At 35.8% G+C, this 13352-nt stretch overlaps 1 protein-coding gene across 3 annotated transcripts in view; it reads right to left on the reverse strand.

The window, feature by feature from the left end:
* Nucleotides 1–370: 370 nt before the first annotated feature.
* Nucleotides 371–13352, reverse strand: part of CWC22 (CWC22 spliceosome associated protein homolog) — a 50235-nt gene continuing 37253 nt past the window's right edge. For all 3 annotated transcript variants that reach the window (XM_034785682.1, XM_034785680.1, XM_034785681.1), the window contains exons 15-20: nt 11455–11532; nt 9990–10142; nt 9540–9667; nt 8508–8609; nt 8213–8397; nt 371–3227 (exon numbers count right to left, since the gene is read on the reverse strand). In XM_034785682.1, coding sequence (XP_034641573.1) covers nt 2635–3227; nt 8213–8397; nt 8508–8609; nt 9540–9667; nt 9990–10142; nt 11455–11532 — 1239 coding nt within the window. In that variant the 3' untranslated portion in view covers nt 371–2634. The remainder of the gene's footprint in view (nt 3228–8212; nt 8398–8507; nt 8610–9539; nt 9668–9989; nt 10143–11454; nt 11533–13352) is intronic.

Here is a 13352-nt window from a genome sequence, read left to right on the forward strand (position 1 = left end):
AAACTCAACCAGAAGTTATGGGCTTGGTGCAGGAATCGCTTGGTAAAATATTATACTGGAACAGACATGTATTGGTTATGTTTTATTGTTTTTAACAGTATTAACCTCCTAATAGTGAAATAAGGGCTGAATTTTAACAGTAAGATTGGTATCCTGCTTAAAGCTGCAGTTAAGGCAATTCCTTATCTAGTGAAATGGAAATAGCCATCTTTGATTCACGGCCAGCAACAAAATGGTGACACCAAAGAGCTGACACATGAGTTATGCTCCAGCTCGCCTGTGAACCAGCTGCACTCCTCCACAAAATGGGAACACTTTTTTGTTTAATAAAAGCTGCTTGTTTATTTTAAAAGTAGAGAAATGATTTATGAAAACTACTCCCATAAAAAGAAACTGGAACAAAAGTGAAGCCAAAGGGTCTTCTTAAAAAAATACATCTTTTGTGAGAGAGACTGTAAAATGTTCACATTTATGTTAAATAGCACTGAATTTCTCTTTGTAAAAGCCATCTTTATTTTAGATACAGACTGTATGTAACCACAACCATAGCTAATGTTACTCTAGCAAATTATTTTGCCGATAGCAAAAACAGTAAAAAAAAAAAATTATAGAAATACCAGAATTTAGGCTGGCACTTCTTGAAATACGCCAGAAATAGAGTTATTTAAAAAAAAAGAGAGTAAATTTGTTTTATGTATTAACCTTTATTCAAGTGCCTTTTCAAGGCTCTATTAACTGATACACAGTATGTAAAAGAGTTTATAATGTGAATGTTAGCAGACCCGTAACATAGTGGAGTAAGCGTTATTGCAAAATTTGGAAAAATATGGTGTGGTAGTAAATAAGCTTGTACAACACAACTATAATCAAAGGTCATTATGACTCAACAGCATACTGTGGAGAGTTGATGTAAAGAAAATCAATGGACAACCACCAATTGGAATTCTTCTGTCACAAGCATTCTTTCAGAATTAACCTTTTCAGTGGGATTCTTAGTTCAAGGCATTACAGGGAATAAAATAGAAAGAGTTGAGACTGAATACTGAAAAATGAAAGTTTTCAGATTCTCAGCAATTTGCATTTTAGTTCATTCTGTAAAAAAGTTCAGGGAGAAAATTCAGTCTTATATAGCAGTGAGGGCAAACTATAGAACTGACTTAATTGTTACTTTTGTAAAAATCTCCCATTGTATATACCTACACTATTTCTTTATACACCTTATATCAAAGAACCCTCTATTTCTTTAGGTATTACTCATTACCCAGCCATATTTACCAGGTTATTTTGATTTCTCAGGTGACTAATATATGTATCTAACTGCCTCAGCTATTTTGGGTCTGTCAGATTTATACTAACTGTTTCTACAACTACTTTTTCTGGTCTGGTATAACATTTTGTGAACTTAATTATTCTCCTGTTGGCACTTCTGGAAGGAATTTTGGAGCATCTTCTGTACCATAACCCACTTCTTCACATGCCTACTGAGTAAGGTCCTGCTAAGGCTTGGTAGTTATAGTGACAGAGATCAGAGCTATATGACCTTCAATCAAACTCGCTGGTTGAAAAAAAATAATTGAGAGGGGGTGGGGGATATCTTTATAAGCAAGCTAAGACAGGCTGGTCCAAGAAACTAAAATCTTCCAGAAGTAAAAAGATTAAAAAGTAATATAAAAACAAGTTTCTAAAACTTCAAACTGTGATGTTTACAGGTGCAACTTTTTAATGTCTTAAGAAAAAATCCCAATAATTTATATTATATCAGATTACTAAGAGGCCTGTGCTCACATCTGCCTCCAAGTTTAACTGAGAATCTAAATTGAAGAACATGCACTACAGGTCTCTATTGTTGGTTATGTACTTATACAGTCTGCACTGCCTGCGCTGATATGTTTATAAAGACTGAAGAAAAAAAGATTCTCACATAACACTTATCTGAGCCTTGCCTCTTAGGTTTGAAGTTCACTGAGAAGATGCATCACCGAAATAGGAAGACATCACTCATAGTTCCAGTTGACATTTTAAACTGTACTCATAGCATAACATTTTACAATATTTCAGCTCAGCTTTTTGAAAGTGTCATGTTTTTAGACTGAGTGGTAATCTGCAAATACTTGAGACTCCTTAATTTGTTTAGTCTGTTTTCACCTTAAGAGGATAAACTATTCAGGATGTCCATATGTTCTATATATAAAGGAATATGAAATTTCACACCTCTGTACAATAATCTGACTGCTCTGCTTGTCAACTACTAAACAAAACTAAAAAGGAGCATTTTCAGATACTATAACTCAAACACAATATTTACGAAACATCTGAAGTTAAGTTGATAAAAACATTCATTTCAGTGGGATCTTAACTATTTTATTCACAAAATATAAGCAAGCTTCTGTTTTTTTTTTCTCTCTCAAATGTAAATGCTCTTCCAAGGAAGAAATTTAACAGAAGGGTTCTTCACATACAGTGATTATAAAAGATTCAATACTGAAAACCTTAAGAAAGCCAATGAACCTTACAAATACAAACTTGCACTTTGTACAAAAGCTCCTTTTTTAAAAGAAAGTTCAGTAATAGAGTTAAAAATACACAGTTTTAGCTGCACAGAAAAGCATTTATTTCAAACTCAGTGGCATAGTGTTATTTTCGCCTACGTGGAGAATTCTCCCTTCGTCTGTCCTCATTTTTCCTGGATTCTCTACATTGGTCAGAATATCGGCTATACTTCTCTGGGCATTTCTCTGCACCATTCCGATATCGATTCTGCTCCTCTTCCTCTCTGGGACTTGAATTATTACGGTTTCTTTCTCTAGATTTTGACCTCTCTTTTCTCCTATTGTGATGTACACTGTCTTTAGTGCAGTGTTTGTCCTTTTCATTATCAGAAAAAGAAGAAGTTCTCTCTGCTTTCTTCTTTTTGGAATTACCGTGTTTATTTTCTAAATCCATATTTCTTTCATGATACCTGTCCTTTTCACTCCGGTAACTGTTCCTGTCAGCGGCATCATCTCTGTCATAGGGATATTTAGATAGATCATCTCTCCTATTTGAGTCTCTCAAATTTCTGTCAGCATTTCTTTCTGAATTTCTATCAATATCATATCTATCTTCCTGCTGTCTCCTTTCTGTTTTCTTTTCAAGTAGTTTCTTTTTACTCCCTTGTTTTTTCCTGGCAACTTTATCCAGTGCTTTGTTTTTCTTTTGCATCTTCTTCCTTTTTACTTTAGCAGCATCTGAAAGTACAGCATACATGAGTTAACTATTTTTTAATTTATTCAGTGTCATTAATTATGCATAATTAGAATGTTATATTATATAGAAAGTTTTGAGAGAAATGATTGCCAAAATTTTATATTCTTAAATGCTTATCTTGCCACAGGGTTCAAAATAATGAGCTTAGAGTTTTGTATTTCTTTCCCTTCTGTGAGTCTCTCCAAAACATGCTGGGAAAATCTGCCCATGCTCTATTAATTGAAGAGAAATGACTTATTTTTAAACAGCAGTCTAAAACAGGTTTTTTGTTTAATAAATAAATGAATTCTCTAAAGGAAATCTAAGGAAAAAGAAATCTGGTAAACTGGCTATCACTCCCAAGATTTCCCCATATTTTATTCCTCATTTTCCAGGTTTTGTTGCTGGCCTATACGTCCACTTGTTTTATTAATACAAAAACAACAACAACAACTTCATTTAGTGACAGTAAGGTTGCATCTTGACACACGGCATCCACACACAATTTTAAAAGCTTGGAAATAAAGGGAGTCTTCTGCATTCCTTCCCATTTTATATTGCCTAAGTGCTGTCAATACCACACTCCATCCAACATAAGGCTTCCATTTGCATCTCCAATAGATAACAAAAAGAAACACATATTCCAACTTCATGAAATGCTCACTCTAACACAACCTTACGAGAAACCTCAGCATTGTTAAGGCAAAGTAACTTCCCAAATACAGGGAATTCAACAGTCAGATCTGCCAATCTATTGATTCAAGAAATATAAGTGTCACAAATAGTTTTCCTTAGCATCATATTTCCCTTATTTTAAATTTGAGTGTGATGGGAATGTTCTGATGAAACCTTACCAATCATTAAACAAAATTGTGTGCGTTAAATGGCTAAAGAACATAGGAGAAGCAAGAGTACGGCGTTATAGCCAAAACTGTGCAGACGTGGCTGCCACCCACAGAGAGGATAAAAGCCTTGATGACATACCATGATTCTCCTTCGCCTCCCTGTATTAAAGGCTTGCATTTTTGGAGCTGACAGATCTGGGTTCCATCTCTGTTGGGGACCCCACTGTACCCATATGTACAGCATGAGGATTTATTACAATAGTTAGAGCAATGCAAGCTGTCAGGGTGACAGGAGAGAGCAGGATCATTGAACAGATCCCCAGGTTCATACACAGAGTCAGTGGCAGAGACAGATATAGAATCCAGGAATCCTGACTCCCAGCTCACTATTCTAACATGCTAGATCACACTTCCTACCCAGAACTGGGAAGAGAACTCAGGAGGAGTCCCAACGCCCTATCCTTAGATGGTCCATCTTCCATAAGCATACTCCTCCCACAAAAGTCTCTCAGTCCAAAAGGGGCTGAGGTCCCTGCAGTAGTCTGCTCAAGTTATCCTGAGGGAAAGAGAAGGGATACTGGAGAAAGTCATGACAGAGCTATGGGATAGTATTGCAGCAACAGGATAGCTACTCCGAGACCCATTTCCACGATGTAACAGTGGTTGCAGCTGGTGGGCAACAGCACCTTGGCACAGGCTACAGCCACCAAATGACCCTAGGCACCAGCTTCAGCCTACCATAGAGAATAACCAGTCCCAGAAGCTTTTCCAGTGATTCCCCCAGTCACTGCTCCTCCTCCATGCACAAGAGAGGGCAAGTTCATCAAACTCTCACTTTCATGCAGAAAATCTTAAGTGACCTCATATGCTCTTGTATCAACAGTTCAGCTCCCCTGCATATATTATTCTGTTATTCTGCATTAACATTGCTGGGGCTTTGCATCAGAGTGAGAGTTTTAAGAAGTGAGGATATAGCACTTTTAGTATCTGTTGCAGATGAAAGTAAAAACCTTACAGAGTGCTTGAAGTGTGTTATTGACAGCACTGGAGACAACGTGAGGGTGGCAAGAAACGCTGGAGACTTTCCCCTTGTTTTCATGCTTTTAAGATTTTGGGTGAGGTATGTCCTGTGCAATCTTAACAGTCACTAAGCAAAGTTTTTATTTGTGCTATAATTACTTAAGGGCAGCAAAGACAATACAGCTAAAAAAGTAAATTATGTTGCTAACTTGAAAGGGGTAGTTTTTTTTCTCTGCATCCTACCCAAAAAATAGGTATCCAGGTTCTACATTTACCTCACAGAGAAGCTAAGCATTAAATAACATCTAGATTTCCGAACAGACTAGTGTCTATCTCCACTGTGGAACAAGTTTTATTTTCCCAACCTACTAATATCTGTCAATACAGAACCTATTTAGTATTCAATTGGGTAACCAGACAGCAAGTGTGAAAAATCGGGACGGGGGTGGGGTGGGGGTAATAGGAGCCCATATAAAAAGAGCCCCAAATATCAGGACTGTCCCTATAAAATCGGGACATCTGGTCACCCTATATTCCATGGAATGAACAGACATGGTAGATATTTCCAAAATCATGCATAGTGTCATTATGTTGATTGGTCACTAAAAGAAGGGCTTAAAGGATGAGCGCCAAATAAAATACAAACATTACATCAGCAATATGTGCTGAACGTCCTCTAGAGTAAAAATCACCATAAAGAACACAACTAAAAAACAACCTTCATTTCTTTTTACTCTAAGCATTGCGATGTCACATTGGCCAGCTCTATCTCTGCTTAATTGCCTTTTGAAAGCATCACAACTACCAAGGAGACACTAATACATTTTATTTTAGATCCTATAACTGAATTTTACAGCAGTTGCCTAACCTCTGATGTGGAGAGAGAGGTTGCTGGTGCTTCTCTGATGACATGTTTAAAACCAGCCCATAGGGAGTCACTTAAGTCAGATTTTACAATATATATATTTTTTTAATACAGTTTCTTTTTTATTATTATAGCTCTACTGGAATGTAAAAATAAGAGACTTTGTAAAGTAGTTTAATGGATAAAAAAAATAACTAACTTATTTGACTATGAGCAAGCTTAGTGCTCCAACAGACAACACGGAGTCACAGTTGAGCTGGCAAAGGAGACATTGGGGGACACAGTAAAAGACAAGTTCAGTATTTGTTATGTGCTCAGTGCCCTCTTTCTCTGTTCCCTTTCTATGTTCAGAACATATTGCTGAAGCAATTTTCAATTTTCTTTTGAAGTTCACCCTGGAAATTTACCTGAAGACCAAGAACACCCTTTCCAGAATAAATGTTTTTAAATCTGGTTCACTTCCTTTCTGTTCTAAGAAACATGGAATTTCTTTAATTCCTGGCCCATATCCCATTATATATGCACAGAGCTTCCATCAGCACAGGAATCACAAATTCTTAAATTGTTCCTTAGCAAGAGATTTTCACCTAGCAACATTTATGTGCCAGGTTTAATTGCTAGACCAGTACTACACTGGTAAGAGAGTTACCAATGCATTCCTCTGGGAAATGCTTTTCAGAATACTACTAGGAAGTCCTCATTATAATCTATGGAAAGATGCAAAAATGTGAAGAACCTGAGTTACAACCAACAATTAGCCTTTGCTTTCTAGAAAAACTGTGACATTTAAACTACTAGGGAATACAAAGTTACAAAAAAGAAACCTGATTATCTCACAGAATTATTATAGTTAACACTGTATTTAATTATTTTTGCCACATTCCTGCTTCTACTGTACATAATCAAAGCATACTGCAGAGATTATCAAAATGCATATATTTAATTGTTTCTGAATGGAAAAAGGACAAAATAGTAGAAGAGAGTGTCCTTTTACCAAAAAGCATGCTCACATTGACAGACTGCACAATCAGTTGGTTTTTCCACTAAGGACTTACCTCTCTGGTTCCTATCAAGCAGCTCAGCCAAGCTGCAGCTGTCTATGCAGAAGCCATCTGGCTCTTTGCTGAACTTCGCCTCTCTGACCCGGTTAAACTGTGCCCTCCACTAGTGCTTTGTCGTCATTAATGCAATAGCTTTATAGTGATAAACAATCAATTCAGACTTTGTAAAGTAAGCTTGAAACAGAAAACAAATGCATTTCTAATGCAAGTGTAATTCATACTGCTTGTGTATTTATTTTATTAGTATTTTTTGCTACTAAAATCATAATAAATCAAATTAACTTTGAATCAGCAAGCTTCCTAACTACTGCAGTTCATGCTGTGCTATCATCTGCTCTCCCTCCACACTATATAAGACTAAATGCTCCAAATTAGAATAGCAGATATATTTTAGGTTAACAATGTTTATTATACTTCATGTCAAAAAGCAGATTTTACATCAGCAAGATAATCTTATTAAAAATACTAATTATAATACATGAAATTTTTGCATAACAAATTGTCAGCCAAAGTTTCATCTTTCTTGGAGAATTCTCAAGTGACAGGAGCCTTGGTTATTATAACAGCGCACCATACTGCTTCTGAGCAATAGGAATGGGAAGTGGATTCAGGAACCCAGACCTGCATAAGAAGCTAAATGAATTGCAGAAAACTGAGCAATCCCTTGTTTGACACATGAAATAGCACAACTGTGGCTACAGGGAAGTAAGAAGAAAAACAAAACAAAACATCTTTCACTCTCTGGAAACAGGACTCTCAACAGTTATAACTTCTATAATTAAAATTACTATGGATCTAAAAAACAACGAGGAGTCCTTATGGCACCTTAGAGACTAACAAAGGTATTTGGGCATAAGCTTTCGTGGGCTAAAACCCATTTCTCAGGTTTTAGCCTACAAAATCTTATGCCGAAATAAATTTTGTTAGTCTCTAAGGTGCCACAAGGACTCCTTGTTGTTTTGGCTGATACAGACTAATATGGCTACCACTCTGAAACCTGTCACCATGTATGGACCGAAAGCAATTTATTTTCTTCTAAGATTTCCAGAATTTTATCAAAATTACGGATAGGAATTTTTGAAGTACAGATTTAGCAATAAATAATTAAATATCAACTATTGCTATTTCCTCGTGGTAAGTGTATCAGTGCACACAGTAAAGAGAGAATGAGATAAATGAGAGATGTTGTTTAATACCTGAGTCACTGCTAGAAGAGGAGTCACTGCCACTAGATGATCCCGAGCTACTGTTACTGCTGTCAGAATTGGAATCTGAGGAGTCAGACTCGGAGGAAGATGATGAGCTATCTGATGACTCAACATCTTGTTTCTGTGTCATGATCATCTTTGGTGCATTTTTCAGATGTTCCCGTAATTCATCCCTAATTAGCAACAAAAATAAACAATCTCAATCCTTAAACAGAAAGTCAAGCAATGTCAAATCAGGATTAAGACACCCCCACTCCTCCTCCAAAAAAAGAAGATTTCTTACGTTAATCCTCCAAGACCAATGGAAGTGAAAAAATTGATGGCAAATCGAGTGTTTCTTGGATTGTCCCGAGGCAATAATCCTTCAAAAAAAGGTTGCAGTGTTCTGATAAAAACAAAACATTGAAGTTAAACCTCACGCAGCAGACTAATCTTAATTTCTACATGCATTTGTTGAAAAATACATCATAGGAATCCCACAGGACAAAAACAGTCTTTGTTCATGCATTGCTTTTTGTGGACACTGCAATGGATGAAAAAAAACAATGCTTTTGTGGGTCCAGCAAAGTAAGTGTTCCTTTAGCAGAATTTTAAAATGTCTTCATAAGCCTGTGGTGGTTTTATAAAAAAAGACAGCCTTTCCCTGTCAGATTATGACAACTTTAAGAGCCTGATTCTGTAGCAGCTCTCCATGTAGAAATTCCATTGAATTAGGTCCTAAAGTAGGTCAAAGTTTGGGCTTCAATGAGTTTTGAGTGCCTGTTTAAATTTACCATCATACAGGATAATAGCTCCTGAAAAGGAGTAAGACTTAGATCCTCAAGAAATAACCTGAACAATTGGAAGGATCCTCACTATTGTGTAAGTACCGGAACACACACATAAGAGAATGTTTTACTTTTGTTGTGCTTAAAATTAATCTTATAAAAATACAAAGTTAATATTTTTGAGGTCTCTTTCACGCTCTGCCAAAAATAGACTATTCTGCCCCACACCCTTCAGGAATGATGCTGATGTATACAAATAAATGTGCTTCAGCTTGGGAAGTTACTATTCAAGTTGAAATAGCAGTGGAACAAAAACCAAGAAGATACAGGCCCTGATCCTGCAAATATTTATGCATGTTTAACTTTGACTAGTCACAGCACGTACACCAACATCAATGTGCACACACTCGTCTTTACAGAATTGGGGCCATAATTTGTTATGTATTTTCATTTAGTAAAAACTTTCACTTGAAAATGGAGAGTCAGTATGTACTCTTACAGGGTGAAAGCATTCAAAGGACAATGCTCAGAGTAAAAATTCAACTTACTCATCCTTTAATCTTGCATTAAGATTAGGAAGTCCCATATATTCACTAAGTTCCTGGAAGAATATTTTAACAAAAATTCTACTGGACGATGTAGTAGTTTCTTCACTCAATATTATACATTCAAGGACCTGAAAATGTTAAGAAAAAACACAGGTTAAATACACACACCCGGTTCTATTTGTATTTTTTAGAAAATCAAGCTCATCCTTTGGCCCATATATAAAATAGCATCTTTCATCCCAACACTATAGCAATATAATTCATAAGAATATCAATTAAAATAACACATTTTGCTTTTTTTTTTTTAAATCAGACAGTCATAGTAGGCTTTAAAAACCTAGACTTAAAAAGGTATCCCTGACCCAAAATATGATATATTGTAATTTATTTCTGAGCACCACAGACTAACTATTGAAGAAAGAAGCTAGGACACAGCCCTTTTCTACTTACACTCCAGGGAAGTGAATCTGTGTACAGAAGATGAGCAAACATCTTGGCTACATTTCTCAATTTGTTTGTTTCCAAACGGTGGATAGTATCATATTGTTCTTTGAAAATAGCTTCAAAGGATTCCATGTATTCTTTTTTTAACATGCAGAAACGCTGAAATAACCAGATTAAATAGAACATTAAACAAAAATACATTTAGAACTAAACATTTTATACCAGTCTTTCCTTTTAAAAGGAAAGGAAAAAATATCTTTAAATGGAATATAAAGATCAATTTATTACCTCCAGCAGTTTCCCAGAGGAAACTAATCTTGCATTATAAAACAATAATTACCAATTTTGACATGTTACTAGATAATGTAATTTCTTCTACCTTGCAAGATCTTGTTTCTAGTATTCTCACCTGGTGGGAACCCTTAATACAATACCACAAGACATAATATTTTTAATTGCATCATTGCAAGTTTATTTGAAACTAGAGAAGTAGAAAGGAGCATAGTTAGTGTCAAGACATTTCAGGCAGAAACAGCAATTCCAAGAAATATAAAGAACACACTTGGTTCCATAATAATCCTGAACGTTGAAATATTTTTCAGTGACAATCTGTAATAAAGTGCTGTAAATTTACTCTGTAAATTTCAACATCCAGGATTATTATGGAACCAAGTGCTTTCTTATAACCAGTTACTAGTAAATTATAAGGTAACTGTTAGTACTAGGTGAATAATAGAAAAAGGAAATATGGTCCTTTGTGCACAGCTACATCAGCTGTAACATTTTCTGAAATCTGATAGTCTAGAAATTAATGAAACTTCTGTACTGTAAGTAACCTTGAAAGAACATGAAAAGTTTTACTTATGTAATCTTTATTAGAGTCAGCTATACTGAGATTACAGGTGGAGTAAAAGATAAACTGCTACTTAATAAATAATTGTAACAAAAGTTATAACCCATTTTACATACACACAGACAAGAAGAAGAAGAAGAAAACCAGATTTGTTTCTTTTAGTGAGAGAGTGGTGCAGGAATGAATCAAGTCATCCTAATTTGCTAAATTAACTAAGCAACCATAATGAAGTGGAGAAACAACGGAGAACTCCAAAATACCATCTTTCCTGCTCCTGCAAGAAAATTGTTTATAACAAAGCATAGTACTTTGCACTTATGTAGTGCCATTACTGTTACTGCTATGCATTGGCCACTGGACCATCCTTCTACAAGATAGGAACATTAAAGAAAAAATAGGGAAAAAGTGTGCTCCCATTCTGTATTTACTATGAATGCTTATTACCATCTGATAATCCAACCACCTCAGCTCATATAACCAACTTCAGAACAAAAGAGCCACACGTAATCGACGTATTTATTGTAAAATATAAGATGCTTATATGAAAACTTTTACTGCCATATTAAACGACGCGTATGTTTCTTGCTGTAAAATTTGAAGTCTGAAAGTGGAACTCACCCCTGCCAGTAAACCAAAGAATTTCTCATATGTTCTTTGTTGAGCACAGCAGTCAAGGATCATGTTGCAGAGTTCTTTCTGTTATAAGATAACACAAAAATTCCTCGACATAAATTCTCGGTAGTAGTAGTAGAAATCAACTCCATAAATGCAGAAATATTAAAGAATGATTTTCACATGGATGCCATCTTTGAAACAAGAACTTAAATTTTTTCTAAAGAAAGGTCGGAGGGGTCAATTTCAGTAGTTTTCTGTATTTCCACTATTTTGGAAGGTATTTGGGGTTGGCTATTAACTTTCTCTATCCAAACTTCTCCACCTGCCCAGATCTGTAGGGAAGTTATAATCCTACAGTTTTACTAAAGAAAGTCATCACAAATTCAACATTATGATTTAACTGCAAGATTAAAAAGACAATACGCTGTAAAAAGGGAAACCACTTTTAAAAGCACTGATACCTTTATGCAATAAGAAAAGGTTCATAGAAAGTGAATGATAAAGCCAAGCGTAAATGTGAAATTCCTTGAGTAAATGGCAGTTGAGAATGCTCTGTAGTCTCAAGATCAGAACTTAAGGTGTTGATTCTACAGAGAGACATGCATTTGCTTAACTTTACATTTATGAGTAGTGACTTCTTTAGGACTAGTCCTGTGCAAAGTTAAGCATAAGTGAATGGGTACATTTACACCACAGAGACTACACTAGCAGAGTTATGCTGGCATAACCCCATAACATAGATGCAGCCTAACTGACAAAAGGGTTTTTTTCTGCCAGTGTAGGAAGACCACCTCCACAAACTACATTAGCGACATTGACAGAAGCACTCTTCTGTTGATATAGCTACATCTATTGGGGGGGAGGGGGGGGGGAAGGGGGAGAAACATTCATATCAGCACAGCTATGTTAGTCAGGGGTGTGTTTTTTTCACACCCCGATGCTGCTGCTATAACTTTCAAATGTAAACCATGCCAAAAATCTCTGCAGGATTGGGGCCTAAATTACTCTCTCATTCACATTCATGTCTACTCTAAACCACAAAAATCTAATCCAAATAATGGCTAAAATTATTCCCTTTTTGTATTACAATTAAGGGACTGTTCAGTAATTCAGATACAAAATTTAGGGTTTAGTAAGGCCCAATAGGAACATAAATCAAAAAGAACTAAAAAAAACCCAACAATTAAAATAGGTGTGGGATTTTTTTTTTTTTTGCTTTTGTTAAGTCTCTTTTCAATGCCGGAAAACCAAATATAAGATCTGGGCTGGTTCATTAAAACTAAAAAGACACCACATAAATGTTGAAAAGTACATTTGTTTCTCTGTCAAAATATAGTATAAGGCTTTTTTTTTTTAAATGACACTTTACTTGACAGTTCCAGTTTAGATATTTTTATGCACATTCTATTCTGCTATGTAGAGAACTTTCTGGCATCATTGAAAGATGAAGTTCTTGAAGAATTTTACAAGTAAAATAATTTAGAAGAATAATTGATTAACAAGTGTAAGTTAAGTTACCTTACAGATAAAATCACCTTGAAACATACAATTTTTTTTATCTGGACTTCCCTCCCCTCAAATCAGAAATTTCTTACATTTTAATTACTGTACAGCAAGAAAAGCTATATCAAATGATAAGGCTCAATCATGAATTTGCCACAAGCCCTAACAAGGGGAGCACCTTGTTGCATTGCCCCTTGGAGCAGACCAGGAGATCATGACTCCGAGACTATGTCTACACTAGAGAGCTTTCAGCTGTGCAGCTCTAAGATCTCTAGTGTAGCTGCTCTAGGCCGACGGGAGAGAGCTCTCCTGCCAACATAATTAGTCCACCCCAATGAGCAGGAGTAGCTATGTTGGTAGGAGAAGCTCTCCCGTAGACATAGTGCTGTCCACACCGG

Source organism: Trachemys scripta, chromosome 11 (genome assembly GCF_013100865.1).
Source record: "Trachemys scripta elegans isolate TJP31775 chromosome 11, CAS_Tse_1.0, whole genome shotgun sequence".
In the NCBI taxonomy this organism is placed as follows: domain Eukaryota; kingdom Metazoa; phylum Chordata; order Testudines; family Emydidae; genus Trachemys; species Trachemys scripta.